The 19,636-nt window shown below is 39.0% G+C and overlaps 1 protein-coding gene across 2 annotated transcripts in view; it reads right to left on the reverse strand.

Annotated features, from left to right (window-relative positions):
* The window catches only part of ARID2 (AT-rich interaction domain 2), a 207,012-nt gene that overhangs the window by 1,345 nt on the left and 186,031 nt on the right, over positions 1-19,636 (reverse strand). The window contains exons 19-21 of one of the 2 annotated variants that reach the window (XM_004006425.6): positions 17,086-17,209; positions 16,905-16,996; positions 1-255 (exon numbers count right to left, since the gene is read on the reverse strand). The exon at positions 1-255 is cut by the window's left edge and continues 1,345 nt beyond it. In XM_004006425.6, coding sequence (XP_004006474.1) covers positions 111-255; positions 16,905-16,996; positions 17,086-17,209 — 361 coding nt within the window. In that variant the 3' untranslated portion in view covers positions 1-110. Of the gene's footprint in view, positions 256-8,212; positions 8,384-16,904; positions 16,997-17,085; positions 17,210-19,636 lie in introns of those variants that run through there. The other variant, XM_042246829.2, reaches the window with a different exon arrangement.

Here is a 19,636-nt window from a genome sequence, read left to right on the forward strand (position 1 = left end):
AAATAATTCATTCTATGGTCTCTGTTCCATTAAGACTTGGTGCTTTCTTCAGTAACAGTATGTGAAATGTATCTGACTTTGAGTCCCCACTATAGAAGTGGAATTATTTTTCACTGCAGCATTTCTGAGTCTTTTTCTTGTTCTTTACTCTGAACTGTAAAATTAAGTTCATAAAGGCATTTGGCAAGGGTGGAGGAAGCTTCCATGTTACTAATGGCTAGCACTGATAAGTTGTTTTCATGTCTCTTTAATAATCTGGAAAAAAAAAAAAGTTCATCAGTATTCGAGGTCACAAAGAGAATGCCTATGGATTTGCAAATTTAGAAACTAAACTTTTTAAGAAAACAATACAAAGTTCTACACCCAGTACATGTTAATACAGCATTGCAGAATAGAAGGCAGGACCTGGAGAACAACTGGTTTAAACCCATTCAATTTACAGATGAGTAAACTGAGGCCAACTTGAGGCACCCCAAACTGAAATGACTTTCCAGCTAGTTAAATAGTAGTGATAGAATCAGGCAATATGTCTGACTGTTTGCCTTTTCTCCATGGTACTTTTCTAAATAAGGGAGACCACCCAGGATAATTACTGTATTCTTCTCATTTATGCCTCTAGAAATTCAGATCAGGTCTCTGTAACAGTAAAATTCATAGCATCAAAGAGTGTGATGGTATTTGCCAGGGGCTGGGAGAGAGGTGGAAGTGAGGGATTACTAATCATCAGGCATAAAGTTTCAGTTAAGCAAGATGAAACAGCTCAGAGATCTGCTGAACAACACTGCCACAGTCAACAAATGTACTGTACATGTAACCATCTGTCAAGGCACAGATCTCATGTTAAGTGTCCTTGACAAAATAAAATAAAAATTCAGATGATGTCAGAAAACAGCTGGAGAGGAACAAAAATGGCTGCCTTTAAGACATGATTTGAAAATAGAAAATTGTAGGTACAATAAGTTTCTTTTTATTTTACTAAGTGAAACAAGGCCAACATTTGGCTTAACTATCACCAGAATTCCACATTTTTCCATAAAGAAGCAATTTTAAAAAATCTATAAACTTTAAAGAAATTTTCTACCCCCTCAAATCACAGTATTGATGTGACTGTATATGAAGAGGAGAAATTAGAAAAGTGAGTACTGTCTACAGACAGTGATGCCAAGGGTTGCAAAGCAAAGGGGTAAATCAGCCAGAAATGGAAGGAGGGACAGATATGTGATGAAGTGAAGTGAAGTGAAGTCGCTCCGTCGTGTCCAGCTCTTTGCGACCGCATAAACTATAGCCTACCAGGCTCCTCTGTCCGTGGGATCTTCCAGGCAACAGTACTGGAGTGGGTTGCCATTTCCTTCTCCAGGGATCTTCCCAACCCAGGGCTCGAACCCAGGCCTCCCGCACTGTAGACAGACGCTTTGCCGTCTGGGCCACCAGGGCAGAAGCGGTGAAGTGATGCAGAAGTACATGCAGTAGAATGTCAGTGGTAAAGGCAAGGCGACTGGCATACAAGCGCTCACAGCAAAATTAGTTTCTGCCTTATGTGTGAAATTTTCCACATTAAATGTTAGAAAAAAATCAATGAGTATGAAATTATTCAAGAACCCATGAGATTTAGTGCCTTCATTTAAATAACCCCGAGTAAAAGAACTACAAGAAAGGGAGATGAAGACTTCTAAATTCTGAATGAAAAACAATGTAAGGAAGCAATTTATGGGAATAGACAAAGAAATTCAAAGCCAGAATTTAACATATGGGGATTATAGTCATTTTTACCATAGCAAAGCAAAGTAAAACAAAACAAAGATGTAAAATTATTTTAAAAAACTGAGATTGATGACTAACAAGTTGGGCATCTTTTCATACATTTTTTGGCTATTTGGGTATTTGCTTTTATAATTTCCATATGTGTATATACACCACACACCCAAAAGAATGGCTAAAATTAAATATTAAAATTACAACAGCAAATGCTGGCAAGTGTGTGGAGCAACTGAAGCTCACTCATACAATACTGGAGGGAGTGTGAACTGGTAAAACTTCTTTGGAATCATTCGTTTTGTACAAAAGAGTCAATGAATCACCAGTCTTTCATAAAAACAGAAATATGTACAAATATGGCCAGAAAATGTTCACAGAATGTTCATGGCAGCATTATTCTTAATAGTCCTAAACTGGAAACAACTCAGATGCCATCACAAATAGAATGGAAAAAAGAAATTTGAGTATATTCATACAACAGAATTCTATACTGCTATACGTACATAGCAGTATATACACACGCAGCATGAGCGAATTTCACTACCACCACTGAGAGAAAAAGCAAACGAGCACAAGAAAAAAAAAATTAAATGATTCTACTTATATAAAATTCAGAATCCGGTGAAGTTAACCTATGATCAGGACAGTGCTCCCACAGATGACGATGGGGTCAAGACTGGGGGCAGGGACACAGAGGGACACTGTGGTACTAGTGTTGACCAATTTCATAATTTGGATGGTTGGTTATGTGGGTGGTTCACTCTGTGATAGTTTATTGAGCTTCACACTTCTTTTTTTCTTTAGGTTAACAAATTTTTAAATGAACTATAAAATGTCTACCACTTTACTTTCTGGAAAAAATAGTCATACAAAGTCCATTTAAAAATACTAAATGTAATCAAATTATTTCCTCTATAATGAATGAATATTTTGACAAAGCAAAAAGCTTTTACTTTAAAAAAACTTAATAAAGTCATATTTTCTAAACTGATAAAGTCACATGTAAACATGTATTGTTTTATTTTTATGTTGCATAGATAAAACTAGAAAGACTAAAATTAAATCACTAGGATGATTTTAAAGTAACAAGTTCATTTTTTATAAAAATTAATATCATTTATTTTGGGGGGTTAGGTTAAAGGATTAAATAAGCACTCACTAGATAAAAAATGAAATATGCCCTTTACTATATATTCTTTCAACTTAAAATTTCAAAAGTTCCTTTATCTTTTTGATGTGTTTAATAAAAGATAAACATTGTGTTATTTTAATGCACTTAACGGGTAAGAAGTAACTTCTAAGTAGGATTAAACTAACTCAAAAAAGTTTAGGACTTACAGAGACAGACAGTGTGAAGGAAAGTGAACATACTCCAGCATGGTGAGATCCTCCTCACCACTCCACCCCCAATCCTGTTTCCAGAATGCAGGCCCTCAGACTTTCCCTCAAGTTGCTCATTTCTAAAGGCAAGAAAATCAAAGATTCTTCCCTGGAGAAACAATCTCGATAGAGACTGATATGTGAGGGGTTTCAAGGAAGCAAACTAGCTCATCAGGGACCAGCCTAGAATGGCAATCATCAGTGACATGCGGGAATCATGCACCCAGAGCTTCCAGGAAGCTGGCAGTATTTCATTCTTAAAATACAGCATGAAGCCCCCAGTCCCAAACATTCGAGATTCTGAGTAAACAGCAACCATACTAGGAGCCAAAGAAAATTCAACAATGTTGGCAGTATCTTCAGGCTTCCCTAGCAGCGCAGTGGATAAGAATCTGCTTGCCAACATGGGAGATGCGAGTTTGATCCCTGATCTGGAAGACTCCACACTGCAGAGCAACAAGGCCCGTGCATCTAGCAACGCGGTGGATAAGAATATGGTTGCCAACGTGGGAGATGCGAGTTTGATCCCTGATCTGAAGACTCCACACGCTGCAGAGCAACAAGGCCCGGGCATCCGACCCTAGAACATGTGCTCCAGAGCTGCCACGACTGACGTGCATGCGCCCTAGAGGCTGTGCGCCACAAGAGAAGCCACCACAAGAAGTCTGCACACCGCAACCAGAGCGAGTAGACCCTGCTTCACACAACTAGAGAAGAGCCTGTGCAGCAGCAAAGACCCATCAAAGCCAAAAATAAACAGATCAGCGGGCTCAGTCATGTCTGACCCTTTGGACTGTACCCTGCCAGGCTCCTCTGTCCATGGAATTTTTCAAGTAAGAATATTGGAGTGGGTAGCCATTTCCTCCTCGAGGGGATATTCCTGACCCCTGGGTCTCCTGCGTCTCCTTCACTGCAGGCAGATTCTTTACCAAGAGCCAACAGGGAAGCCCAATAATTATATAAAAAATACTGGTAATATCTTCAGAGAGAGATGAGCACGCACTGTATTCAATCTATGAACAGAATGCTACAAAACAGCAACTGGCAACTTTGAACTTTCATAATTTAAAGCATGAGAGGTGAAGCATAAATAGATTCGAAGATAAATCAAGGAAATTTCCAGAAAATAGATTAAACAGACAAAAATAAATAAAAGAAAAGAAAATCAGAGGGTCACCCTACAAGGGTCTATTATCCAAAAAATGCCAGAAGTTCTAGATATGGGAATAGACAATGGAGAACAGGGAATCATAAAGAGAGACATTTGAGAGTTTCCCATTATTGAAGGACATGAATCTCCTGACTGAAAGGACCCATTGAAATGAAATGCCCACTTCAACCACAGCAAACAACCCACACCAAGAAAAAGCATCATGAAATTTCAGAATATCAGAAATTGGGAGGGGAAAAGACAAGACCCAACAGCTCCCAAGGGAGAAAATAGATCCCATACAAAGGAATGGGAACCAGAACGTCCCTGACTTCTAAATAGCAAAGCTGCATGCTAAGAAGACAGTAAGGCAGCGTCCTCAGATTTTTAAAGGAAAGCGATTTTTCAATCTAGATTTCTATAATCTAACCAAATTTAGGAGTAAGGGTCAACCAAAAATATTTTCATACATGTAGGGCCTTGAAATTATGGAGGAGGTGCCTTACCACATGAGAGAGTAAATCAAGTAAAAGAAGTAAGTAGGATTCAAGAAAAAAAGGTTTCAGGTATTTCAGGCAGAAAGGCCCTTCCTTAAGCCCCTGGGGCAGACGGAGCAACCTCCATCCTGTGGAACATTCAGAGGAGCCTCTGAGCCTCTGCTTAGCCCATCACCCTGACCTGGTAGGATCTGTGGAAACTGGAACTGTATGTTCTTTCTCCAACACGTTATATCATACTTTAATAAAAAGCCAAGTAAAATGATGAAACCAAACCTCTCCTCACCAGCCCCCAACCAAACCAACCCCCTTAGCCTGTGGAAGTGGCTTGCCCCACTTCAGAGCCAGATAGCTACAGGGAAAAGTCAGCATTTGTCCAAACGTGCTTGGAAAGGCCATCTTCGAGTCCAAGCCTGTGATCCGCAGGTGCCCAGCCCACTGGAGACCCAAAGAAGGTTGCCCCTCCCATCCGTGCCTGGCCCGTGCCCAAGGGTACGCCTTCCGCCTGAGTGTGTGACAGGCAGGCTTCGAGGATGCCCACTAGAAACTCATGGAACTGATGCAATTTGTACCATACAATTAATGTAAGAGATTTTACTTTCAAACCATGTAAAACAACAGAATATATAATAAAAACCCCTAACAGCTACTTGAGCAAGGTACCTCCTGGTATGTTAGTGACTGTGAGCTTATCTAGTCAGCCTCTGCTTTCAGTGAACTAATACTTTCTCATGTGGCTGACTCAAAGTACTGATGAAGAGAATTACCTTCAAAAATTTACTGCTGAAAAATTTAAAAGTACGGGAGAAAAGATAATGTAAAACTTTACTAGATAGAAGAGACTATGGATGCCAAGCTAATTACAAAATGATTCTTCCTGGTTCAAAAAGGTGTTGCCATGACCTTCTAACCCGTTGCTGAAGTACACATAAAACACTCCTTTAAATGGAAAGAGAAAAGTTAACCAAGAAATTATCCTTTTCTCTCCAATCAAAATTTTTAAGAAACATACATGTAATGTTTTCTATATATTGTAATGTAAACAAGATGTTTGTAAAAACACTTAATTTTTAGTGACTGATAAAATTGATTGCATTTAATAGGTTGATCTTGCTGGTTACAGAAGAATCATGTGTTTATGTTTAAATGATTCCTGGCAGTGATCAGTGGCCATTTAAAAGGTTTACAGAGTTATATCCTAAGGCAGTGGCACCCCACTCCAGTACTCTTGCCTGGAAAATCCCAAGGATGGAGGAGCCTGGTAGGCTGCAGTCCATGGGGTCGCTAAGAGTCAGATACGACTGAGCGACTTCACTTTCACTTTTCACTTTCATGCATTGGAGAAGGCAATGGCAACCCACTCCAGTGTTCTTGCCTGGAGAATCCCAGGGACGGGGGAGCCTGGTGGGCTGCCGTCTATGGGGTCACACAGAGTTGGACACGACTGAAGTGACTTAGCAGCAGCAGCACGCTATTAAGGAACCAAGAATAAAGGATAAAAAAGCAACAAGGAACTGTAAGCTGCCTTGGCCATTCATAAATATGTAAACTTGGAATAGTAACTAATATCTGGAATTTCATTCATGAATATGTTGTGGATATTTAACAATATTTAATTATTTTCATATTTCAGAGTATTCTATTTAAAAGAATTATCTGTAAATTTGGCATTAGGATACAAATGTAAATACTTTTAATGAAAATTTGCAACTTTTTAATGTTTTGACATAGTTTTCTATTTGTCTTTATTTCGGACACCAAAATTATAAAACATGTAAGTAATATATTTTTGTTGTTGTTTCAGGGCTTAGGGGTGAATTCACCCTGAGCATGTGAATATAGAGAGATTACTAAATATTTTTTTAAAAAAAGGTTCAACAAAGAAGGAATTCCCAAGGACAGCTGTCGTCCAGGGAAATGAAGCAAGCTCTCCAGACTGCCGAGACCAGGTTCCAAACGGAAAAAATGCAGAACTGACAGAGGTTTACAACTATGCTTAAGTTTTTAGGTAGCTTATACACAGGCTTGAAACATACTGATTGAAATATATGAAAAAATCATCATTAGGCCTATGAAAAGCTAATTAGGAAGCAAGACAATCATTAACCCCAGAAAAAAAGAAAAAAGAAATGTAAAACAGTAGCACATGGCTCAGCATCAAACAATAAAACAATACTGACATAAGATGTAACAATTATGAGGAAAGAAAAAGGCGTGAAGAGGAGAGGTTTTAACAGGGTTGCATACAAAGAGGGTCAACAGGTAAAGTGAAAAATAGGTCAGTTAAGGAACAGTGATATAAACATGCTACTTAGAAACATGGAGGCGAAGAGCCTGAAAAAATAAACTCAATTGTTGAAAGCTGTCTCTTGGAGGTGGGTATGGGGAGTATTAATATACAGTCTGTTATAAGTAACAGCTTTATTGAGATATAATTCATACACCACACAATTCACCCGTTTAAAGTATATGCTGCTGCTGCTGCTGCTAAGTCGCTTCAGTCATGTCCAACTCTGTGCAACCCCATAGACGGCAGCCCACCAGGCTCCCCCATCCCTGGGATTCTCCAGGCAAGAACACTGCAGTGGGTTGCCATTTACTTCTCCAATGCATGAAAGTGAAAAGTGAAAGTGAAGTGAAGTCACTGAGTCGTGTCCAACTCTCAGTGACCCCATGGACTGCAGCCTATCAGGCTCCTCCGTCCATGGGATTTTCCAGGCAAGACTACTGGAGTGGGGTGCCATTGGTATTCAGTGTATTACCAGGATTGGGCAACCATCACCATCAATTTTAGTGTATTTTCATCACCCCAAAAAAGAAACCTAATACTCATTAGCAGCCACTCTACATTTTCCCTAAGTCCTTCCTTTGTTGTTTTCAGTTTTAAATTGTGGTAAAACACACACAATATGAAGTTTACTATTTTAGTCATTTTTAAGTGTTCAGCTCACTGGCACTAAATACACACACACTTGTGAAACTATTACCCCCATCCATCTCCACAAATTCTTTATCTTCCCACAACCAGTAAGAATTCCCCACTGCCTCCCTCCCCAAGCCTTGCTGAGGGCTGTTGCTGCTCTACCTTCTATTTGATTCTTCCAATTACCTTATATGAGTGGAAGCAAACAAAAATTGTCATTTTGTGTCTGGTTTATTTCACAGTACACAGTGTCTTCAGGGTTTACTCATGCTGTAGCATACATCAGAGCTGCATTCTTTATGAAGGCCGAATAATACTCCAATGCCCCACTGTGTGCACACACCTTTTAGCTATCCATTCATGACTGATGGACATGTGGGAATGCTTCTCCCTTCTGGCTATCATAAATAATGCTGCTATGAAAATGGTGAATGACTGTATCTGTTCAATCCCCTGCTTTAAGTAATTTTGTGTATATACCCAAAAGTGAAACTGCTGGATAAAATGTTTTATTTTAAGCTTATTTTTATTTCTTCACTTCAGGGGGTGCTGGCCTTCACTGCTGCGCACACTTTCTCTCGCTGCAGTGGGCAGGGGCTGCTCTCCAGCTGCAGCGCATGGCTTCTCACTGCTTCTCTGGCTGCAGAGCACAGGCTCCGGGCGGATGGGCTTCAGCGGCTGCAGCACAAGGGGCTCGTTAGTGGCTCATAGGCCAAGAGGGTCAGGCTTCAGTCAGCGGTGGCGCGTGGGCTCAGTGGTAGCAGCTCGTGGGCTCTAGCACAGGGGCTTAATAGTTGCGGTGAATGAGCTTAGTTGCTCCTTGGTATGCGGGATCTTCACAGACCAGGGATCAAACCTGTGTCCCCTGCACTAGCAGGTGGAGTCCTACACAGGTTCACCACCAGGGCAGTCCTGAAATGTTTAATTTTTTGAGGAAAAGACATATTGCTTTCCACAGTGACCGTATCATTTTATATTTCCATGAGCAATGCGCAAAGGTTACAATTTTTCCACATCCTTGCCAACACCTGTTTTCAGTTTTTTGTTTTGTTTTGTTTTTAATAAAAGCCATCCTAATAGGTATGAAGTGGTATGTTATTGTGGTTTTGATTTGTATTTTCCTAATGATTGAACTGAATGATTAGTAATGTTGAGCATCTTTACACGCTAGTAAAGTAATGCTCAAAATTCGCCAAGCCAGGCTTCAGCAATACATGAACCGTGAACTTCCAGATGTTCAAGCTGGTTTTAGAAAAGGCAGAGGAACCAGAGATCAAATTGCCAACATCCACTCGATCATGGAAAAAGCAAGAGAGTTCCAGAAAAGCATCTATTTCTGCTTTATTGATTATGCCAAAACGTTTGACTGTGTGGATCACAATAAACTGTGGAAAATTCTGAAAGGGATGGGAATACCAAACCACCTGACCTGCCTCTTGAGAAATCTGTATGCAGGTCAGGAAGCAACAGTTAGAACTGGACATGCAACAACAGACTGGTTCCAAATAGGAAAGGAGTACATCAAGGCTGTATACTGTCACCCTGCTTTTTTAACTTATATGCAGAGTACACCATGAGAGACGCTGGGCTGGAAGAAGCGCATGCTGGAATCAAGATTGCCGGGAGAAATAGCAATAACCTCAGATATGCAGATGACACCACCCTTATGGTAGAAACCGAAGAGGAACTAAAGAGCCTCTTGATGAAAGTGAAAGAGGAGAGTGAAAAAGTTGGCCTAAAGCTCAACATTCAGAAAACTAAGATCATGGCATCTGGTCCCATCACTTCATGGCAAATAGATAGGGAAATAGTGGAAACACTGTCTGACTTTATTTTTTGGGGCTCCAAAATCACTGAAGATGGTGACTGCAGCCAGGAAATTAAAAGATGCTTACTCCTTGGAAGGAAAGTTATGACCAACCTAGACAGCATGTTAAAAAGCAGAGACATTACTTTGTCAACAAGGTCCATCTAGTCAAGGCTATGGTTTTCCCAGTGGTCATGTATGGATGTGAGAGTTGGACTGTGAAGAAAGCTGAGTGCCCAAGAATTGATGCTTTTGAACTGTGGTGTTGGAGAAGACTCTTGAGAGTCCCTTGGACTGCAAGGAGATCCAACCAATCCATCCTAAAGGAGATCAGTCCTGGGTGTTCATTGGAAGGACTGATGCTAAAGCTGAAGCTCCAATACTTTGGCCACCTCATGTGAAGAGTTAACTCATTGGAAAAGACCCTGATGCTGGGAGGGATTGGGGGCAGGAGGAGAAGAGGACTATGGAGGATGAGATGGCTGGATGGCATCACCAACTCGATGGACATGAGTTTGAGTCAACTCCGGAAGTTGGTGATGGACAGGGGGGCCTGGTGTGCTGCGATTCATGGGGTCACACAAAGTAGGACACGACTGAGCAAATGAACTAAACTGAATGATTAGTAACGTTGAGCATCTTTTTATGTGCTTATTGGCCATTTATTTATCTTCTTCATAGAAATTTCTATTCAAGTCCTTTGCCCATTTCTGATTTGGTTTGCTTGCTTTTTGTTGTTGAATTTTAGGAGTTCCTTATATAGTCTGAAATATTCACCCCCTTAGCAGATTTGTAATTCTTCTCTATCATCCTGTTGACTGTTTATTCTGTTAATACTGTCCTCTGACACACAATTTTTCTAGTTTTGATAAGATTTAAATTATTTTTTCTTCTGTTTCCCATGCCTTTAGTGCCATATCCAAGAATAACTGCCAAATCCAACATCATGAGGCTTTTTCTAAGAATTTAGGTTTTGTCTCTTTGATGCATTTTGGGTTAATTTTTGCATGTAGTGTTTAGATAAGGATTAAGCTTCATTCTTTTGCCTGTGAATTTCCAGTTTTCCCAGTTCCATTTGTTGAAAAGACTATCTTTTTCTCATTTAATAGAGAACTGGCATTACCTTATAGAAAATCATTCGGCCACATATGCAAGGACTTATGTCTGGCCTCTCCAGTCTGCCCCATCGGTCAGCACGTCTGTCTTTATGTCACTAAGGACAGTGTACGCTTTTGATGACTATAGCTTTGCAGAAAAATCTGAAATCAGGAAGTGTGAGTCCTCTAACTTTGTTCCTCTTTTTCAAGACAGTTTTGCAATTCAAGGTTCCTTGAGATTCCATATGAATTTTTGAACAAATTTTTCTATTTCTACAAAAAATATTGAAATTTTGATAGGGGTTGCACTGAATCTGTACATTTCTTTGGGTATTACTGACATTTTACTAATATTAAGCCTTCTAAGTGATGAACAAAGGATGTCTTACCATTTCTATACATCTTTAACTTCTTTCAGCAATGTAAAGTTCTCATGGTATAAGTCTTTACCTCCTTGGTTAATATGATTAAATATTTTATTCTTCTGATTTACTGTAAACAGAACTGTTCATTTTTTTTTTCAGATCATTCATGATTAGTGAATAAAAATCATTTTATTTTTAAACAAGATGGGTAGATAGCATCACCAACTCAACAGACATAAATATGAGCAAACTCCAGGAGACAGTGGGGGACAGAGGAGCCTGGCATGCTGCAATCCATGGGGTCACAAGGAATCAGAATGACTTAGCGACTGAACAACACCAACAACACGCATTACACAGATAAAAGATAAATACATCAAAAAGAAGAGAAATATATTGCAATTCTCCAAAGCTCAAGTTTAATCAGAAAGGAGATAAACTGTGTTTCAACAGTCTACATTATTCAAACAACCAGATTTCCAAATTTTAAAAAATGTGAACATTTCATACTCTTCAGTATACTGTACTATAAAATGAAAGTAAATTTCCATGTATCTTCCTGTTGACCTGTGGTTTTCTTATTGCAAATATAATCTGCTTTAGTTTTTTTTTTTTCAATCACAACTTGTAATATATTCCACCAGAGATTCCATATATCAACAGAGAATTATCTTCTGATTTCTTATATTCTATTCCTTACATCTATGGGTTTTGCCAGATTCTGTCGGTATTCTAGGCACTTCCCTGTATATGGTAAAGAATCTGCCTGCCTGCTCTACCAAAACTTCTCATCCCTGGAGGTATTCAACAGACATTCTATATGGAGATTTCAATCCAGACTGGGAGGGTGAATGGAAAGAATTTATTCGATTTCTTTAATTCTTTTCCTTCTACTATTCTAGGATCATAGCAAATGAAGATGCCAAAAGACATCTGGAAGGTTTAGAGTTAAATAAAATAACAAAATCAACAACAAAACAAAAACAATAAAATGAAAACTTTTGGTTCAATAATGAAATGTAGCCAAAGTGGCTTTGCTGTAAACCTAAGAATGTGCAACTTGAATGTGAGGAAAAAGTTTTAAATTTATTTTCGGAACTCCAATTGTCCACACAAATTCCAGATCAGAACTCTATGAAAAACTATCAATAAAATATTTATTGAATCGCTATTGTATTCCCAACATTATGCTAGGCACAATGAACACAAAAACCAAAATAAATGTTCAGCTCCTGCTTTCACAGATCTCATCATGTAAATAATAACATGCAATCTGGAGGAGGCACCTTAGGTCAAGGGTGGGTAGTGAGGGAAATTCAGGAAAGGAAGAGGTGACCTGAGCTGAGTCTTCAAGAACAAGGAGGAAGTAGGAATGATTTCTTACTGTATTGGGCACTGTACTGAAGGTGTGCAGGTTAAAAGATTACTCAGAGAAAATGTGTAGTTAGGTCAAAAAGGGGGACATTGTTGTTCAGTTGCTAAGTTGTGTCTGATTCTTTGTGACTCAATAGACTGCAGTAAGTCAGGCTTCCCTTTTCTTCACCATTTCCGGGAGTTTGCTCAAACTCATTCCCATTGAGTTGGTGTTGCCATACAACCATCTCATTTTTTGCCACCCTCTTCTCCTCCTGCCTTCAGTCTTTCCCAGCATCAGGGTGTTTTCCAATGATTTGGTTCCTTGCATCTGACTGCCAAACCACTGGAGCATTAGCTTCAGCATCAGTCCTTCCAATGAATATTCAGGGTTGATTTCCTTTAGGATTAACTGGTTTGATCTCCTTGCTGTTCAAGGGACTCTCAAGAGCCTTCTCCAGTGCCACAGTTCAAAAGCATCAATTCTTCAGCGATCAGCCTTCTTTATGGTCCAACTCTCATGTCCCTACCTGATTACTAAAAAGACCATAGCTTTGATTATATGGACCTTCATCAGTAAAGTGATATCTCTGCTTTTTAATATGCTGTCTAGGTTTGTCCCTTTCTTTCCAGGAGCAAGTGTCTTTTAATTTCATGGCTGCAGTCACCATCGGCAATGATTTTGGAGCCCAACACCATAAAGTCTTTCATTGTTTTCATTTATTGTCATGAATGATGGTCCCATCTATTTGCCATCAGTGATGGGACCAGAAGCCATGATCTTAGTTTTTTGAATGTTGAGTTTTAAGTCAGCTTCTCCACTCTCCTCTTTCACTTTCATCAAGAGGCTCTTTAGTTCTTCTTTGCTTTCTGCCATTAGGGTGGTATCATCTACATATCTGAGGCTGTAGTACTTCTACTGGCAATCTTGATTCCAGCTTGTAATTCATCCAGTCTGACATTTCACATAATGTACTCTGCCTTTAAGTTAAATAAGCAGAGTGACAATCTATAGCCGTGACATACTCCTTTTCCAATTTGAAACCAGTCCATTGTTCCATGTCTGGTTCTACTGGTACCTCCTGATCTGCATACAGGTTTCTTAGGAAGCAGGAAAGGTGATTTAGTATTGCCATTTTTTTCAAGAATTTTCCGCAGTTTGTTATGACGCACATGGTCAAAGGCTTTAACATAGTCAGTGAAGGAAAGTAGATGTTTTTCTGGAATTCTCTAGCTTTTTCTATGATCCAGTGGATACTGGCATTTGATCTCTGGTTCCTCTGTCTTCTAAATCCAGCTTGAACATCTGGAAGTTCTTCATTCACATACTGCTGAAGCCTTGCTTGAAGGATTTTGAGCAATATCTTGCTAGCATGTGAAATGAGCACAATTGTATGGTAGTTTGACCATTCTTTGGCATTGCCTTTCTTTGGGGTTGGAATGAAAACTGACTTTCTCCCATCCTGTGGCCACTGCTGAGTTTTCCAAATTTGCTGGCATACTGAGTGCAGCACATTAATAGCATTATCTTTTAGGATTTAAAATAGTTCCAGTGGAATTCTATCACTTCCACTAGCTTTGTTCGTAGCAATGCTTCCTAAGGTCCAGTTGACTTCACACTCCAGGATATCCGATGCTAGGTGAGTGACCCCACCATTGTGGTTATCCAAGTCGTTAAGATCCTTTTTATACAGTTCTTCTGTGTAATCTTGCCACCTCTTCTTAATATCTTCTGCTTCTGTTAGGTCCATTCCATTTCTGTCCTTTATTGAGCCCATTTTTGCATGAAATGTTCCCTTGGTATCTCTCTTTTAGAAGAGATCTCTAGTTGTTCCCATTCTATTGTTTTCCTCTATTTCTTTGTACTGTTCACTTAAGAAGCCTTTCTTATCTCTCCCTATTATTCTTTGAAGCTCTGCATTCAGTTGGGCATATCTTTCTCTTCTTTCTCCTTGCCTTTCACTTCTTTTCTTTTCTCCGCTAACTGCAGGGCCTCCTCAGACAACCATTTTGCTTTCTTGCATTTCTTTTTCTTTGGGATGGCTTTGGTCACACCCTCCATAACAGAAGAAGCAAGAATTGCAATCCTATGGCCTCCAGAATGAAAACCACATCACAGAAAACTAACCAAAATGATCACATGGATGCCTTATGTAACTTAATGACCCTTATCCGCCACCCTAGATGGTTGGGTCATGGTGGAGAGTTCTGACAAAACGTGGTCTACTGGAGAAGGGAATGACAAACTCCTTCAGTATTCTTGCCTTTAGAACCCCATTGACAATATGAAAAGGCAAAGAGATATGAAACTAGAGATGAGCCCCTCAAGTCAGTAGGCGTCCAATATGCTACTGGGTAAGAGTAGAGAAATAGCTTTAGAAAAGGGGCTGAGCCAAAGCAAAAACAATGACCAGTTGTGGATGTTTCTGGTGGTGAAAGTCAAGTCCAATGCTGTAAAGAAACATATTGTTAGGAACCTGGAATGTTAGGTCCATGAATCAAGATAAATTGGATGTGGTCAAACAAGAGGTGGCGAGAGTGAACATCGACATTTTAGCTATCAGTGAACTAAAATGGACTGGAATGGGAGAATTTAATTCAGATGACTATTATATCTACTACTGTGGGCAAGAATCCCTTAGAAGAAATGGAGTAATTTAATCACTCCATAATTACTACTAATTACCATAATCAACGAGAGTCCAAAATGTAGTACTTGGGTGCAGTCTCAAAAATGACAGGATGATCTCAGTTCCTTTCCCAGGCAACCCATTCAACATCACAGTCATCCAAGCCTATGCCCCAACCACTAATGCCAAAGATGAAGCTGAACAGTTCTTTGAAGACCTAAAAGACCTAGAACTAACACCAAAGATGTCCACTTTATCATAGGGGACTGGAATGCGAAAGTAGGAAGTTAAGAGATACCTGGAGTTAATAGGAAAGTTTGCCCTTGGAGTACAAAATGAAGCAGGGCCAAGACTAACAAAGTTTTGCCAGGAGAATGCAGCACTGGTCATAGCAAACACCCTCTTCCAATAACACGAGAGATGACTCTACATATGGACGTCACCAGATGGTCAATACTGAAGATGGAGAAGCTCTATACAGTCAGCAAAAACAAGACCTGGAACCGACTGTGGCTCAGATCATGAGCTTCTTATTGCAAAATTTACACTTAAATTGAAGAAAGTACAGAAAACCACTAGGCCATTCAGGTGTGGCCTAAATCAAATCCCTTATGATTATACAGTGGAAGTGACAATAGAGTCAAGAGATTAGATCTGAGAGATACAGTAGGGTGGAAAGCCATATGAAAACCCACTTACAAAACGTAAGATGAAATGTTATAAAACAGAAATGTTATAAACACAGACTCAATGAGGAAGAGGAAAACAGCACAGGAAAGGCAGCACACAGACGCCAGCGTCTGAGCTGGATTAGGGAAGGCTTGCAGATGCTCAATGGGCCTCAACCCAGGGAAGATACAAAAGTGTGACATGAAAGACATCTAGGGTGGATGGAATCTGCATGCGGTTCAATTTGGCTAAAATTGATATGCAGCCAAAGAAGGAGTAGGAAGAGAAATATAGTGAGACAGGAAGGAAGAAATGATACTATAAATGCAATTGGGAGATGCTAGTGACAAAACCTTCTTATTTCTTTTCTGAAAAAACTTTATTTTTAATTTGAATGTTAAGAATTTTTTCTTATTCCTCTGTGGGAATACTTGATTCATGAAATATAGTAACTTTCGTTATTGCAAACACTTTTTTTAAACAAGTTTTATTCGCTTTAAATTTACCTAAGTTTTAAAGTTTGATATTAAAGTAATTGCTTCTTTGTAATTGATGCCTCTGTTTTTTTGCTCAGAAAGTCCAGTTGGAATGTAACTACAAGGAATATTAAGATCCAACACAAAGTAAAATAGGAGGAGGAGAACCAAGGTAGATTCGATTAACAGCATGTGAGAAGAGAAAAAGTAGGAGAGAAAAGCACTGTCTGGAAGGCAAGATGCATTAAAGCATGACTTCCCAACTAACGAGCCCAAGTTGAGTCAGCTGAAGATGGAGGAAGAATACTAAAAGATTATTTTCAAGGTTCAAAGGAGACAAATCTACATTTGCTTTCTCAAGAGTTAGAGCTGTTTCCAGTTTCCATAGATTTATAAAATACTAAGTTTTCTCGTAAGTCCAAGAATCTTAGCATATCTATGACTTTGATGGTTTCATCAAAACGGCAATTATCAAACTGAATTCCATTCTAATTCCACATGATTCAAGTAACGAATTCCTTTTTCCTCCTAGTAAACTCCCAAGTGTTCTTTGGTAGACCTACTTTTTCCTCTAAATGCTATGATGAACAAGAAATTTAACTTGAACAAGTTCAAGAACACCTTTTGGTTGTTTCAACTTCCACTTTTGTGGCTTTTAAGAATCTACGACAGTCTACTTTGACATAAGCTTTTGGACATCCAAAAATTGATGAGAAAAACAGTGAATACAATGCAGATATCTAAACTTACAGGTAACAGTAAAATAAAAATTCACTCTGACTACAGAAAACAGATTACTCACCTGCGACCACATTCTGAATATTTACCAATGTTTTTTAATATTAAGGCAGCTGTTAGTCGGATGTGTTTAGTTATTGGTCCCTCTTTTTCATCCTTAAAAAGGAAAAGAAAAGAAAAAGAATAAAGGTCTAAATCATACAGTGTTCACACCTTCACAGTTAAGGCTTCCAAGGCTTACTTACTGTAAAGTCTCGAAAGACAAGATTTCTTGATCCTCTCCTTAGAGCCATAAGGGCAGCACTGGGATGATTCACAATGGCCTTTTGTGCTCTAGGAGCTGAGCTTGTGCCCCCTACAGCTGGCTGCCTAAATATACCAGGGAGAGGAAGAGACTGTTAACATGACAGTTCAGGCAGACTGACAACAAATGACTAACCTGCCAAACCTGAACGTGGTTATCGAGGTAGACACAGCGTGAGTAAAAGCTCTGGTGGCCCAGCAGTAATAATTACTCTTTGTGCCAACTGAGGCAAAAGGGTTCGTGGTCTTTTATTTGCAATCTATCAACTTTAAAGCAAACAACAGATGTCCTAGTACAGCTCATATATATATAAACACAACATAGCTTAAAAGTTGAGTTCATATCTTTGAATGCAATGTAAAGATGTTAACAAAGAATAGTCTACAAGTTGAGCTGCAAATTAGTTTTGCTAAATGGTACCTACAAGTAAAATTTATCTCCTAAGAGTGTACTGGTATATGTATAGGTCACCCAGGAAAAGACAACCTAATACGATAATAACATGAAGTTATGCTAACTACTACATTTCAAACTATTACTATCTTATAGAATTTTTTATTAACCAATTTCAATTAATCATTTCAGTATAGCTCTAATGTCCTTTAGCAAAGATGGAGGGACTGCAGAGACAGAGTTTATAAAAATGAGATTCAAACTACTCTAGGTTTCCTTTGCCACATAGAAAAACTGCATCAGTATCTGGTGTATTCTGCTGAGGGAACAGTGGTGAGAGAACTGGCTCTCAGGGAGAAAGTCCTGTTTCTGCCCCTCACTGGCTGCATGACTTTGAACCATTCAATTTGCCCCTTTGTGCTTCAGGTTTCACATCTGTAAAGTGGGGATATTTCTGGCATTTTTTTACATGAGTAAACTAATTTTGAATACTAAGTTAACAAGTTAACATAAAAGCAATCTCTAAATTGTAAGCTAGTTTGTGTCTATATCTACATATAGATTTCTCTAGATAAAGATCTATGTATCAACACAGATAAAAATTATTATTGACTTCATGTATAAACGACAAAGATTTTTTATTATAATGGATATACCAAAATAACCCTCCAAATTTGAACAAAACCAAACATATTGCAGCATAGTATTATAAGCTACATAGAAGTGAAGTGAAAGTCACTCAGTCATGTCCGATTCTTTGTGACCCCATGAACTGTAGCCCATCAGACACCTCTGTCCATGGGATTCACCAGGCTAGAATACTGGAGTGGGTTGCCATTTCCTTCTCCAGGGGATCTTCCCAATTCAGGGACTGAACCCAGGTCTCCTGCATTGAAGACAGATTCTTTACCATCTGAGCCACCAGGCAGGCTGAAAGCTACATTAATAAATACAAATTAAATACAGTTCACCCTTGAACAACATGGGAGTTTGTGTACCCACTCTCCCTGTAGTCAAAAATACGCATATAACTTTACCCTTGAACCCCCATACCTGCAGTTCCATATCTGTGGATTCAACCAACCAGAGATGGTGCAGCACCACAGTATTTACTGTGACAAATATCCACTTGTTAGCAGATCCTCCCAGTTGATACCTGTGTTGTTCATGGGTCAACTGCACAGTGAAAATTATAGAAAAAAGTATTTGGCAGAAAAGTGACTTGCCACTGCTTTGAGGGTAAATCCAAACTCATGTTTATGGCTTATGAAAGCCTCATTCTATAGATCTCAGTTTGGATTCACTTTCTATCAGAAAGCCTTCTATGGTCTCCTACACTGGTGTAGGTGGGCTTTCACAGTGTCCTGTGCATTTGATGCCATTTAATAAGAATTATCTATATCTCTCATTGTATCTCCAGACTTGAGAACAGCAAAACATATCTTGGTCATGTATACCTCATGTCATATTTTAGTGCCTAGCTGAGGAATGAATAGTAATGGAGAGAATAAAAAATAATGGGATGAATAAAGTATATAAGCAGCTTCCAGTGTTCCCACCCTTGAAGTTCTGTCTAGAATTTCAGTTCTCTGAAGTTAGACTAAATCATGTTTGGCATAGTGTTCAGTACACAGCAATATCTCAACAAATGTTGACAAATTAATTTATCTTCATATTATAATAATTAAAATACAACTATCCCTTGGTATTCATGGGAGACTGGTTCCAGGACCCCCTGAGGATACCAAAATCCTAGAGCCAATCCCAGACAGATACCAAGCAATGACAATATTTGCATATAACCTACACATATCCTCTTGTGTGTTTTAAATCATTCAGATTACTTATAGACTCAGTACAATGCAAATGATATGTAAACAGTTGCTAGTACATGGCAAATTAAAATTTGCTTTTTAGAATTTCCTGAGAAAAAGTTTTTTCAAATATTTTTGATCCCTGGTTGGTTGAATCCTCAGATGCTGAACCTGAAGATCTGGAGGACTGACTGTATTATTTAGAATTAAAGGCCTCAGCTGGAAACTATAAAATAGGAGATACTGTGTAAATCTAATAAGAACCTTATAGGAATCCAGCCAACT

Source organism: Ovis aries, chromosome 3 (genome assembly GCF_016772045.2).
Source record: "Ovis aries strain OAR_USU_Benz2616 breed Rambouillet chromosome 3, ARS-UI_Ramb_v3.0, whole genome shotgun sequence".
NCBI lineage: Eukaryota > Metazoa > Chordata > Mammalia > Artiodactyla > Bovidae > Ovis > Ovis aries.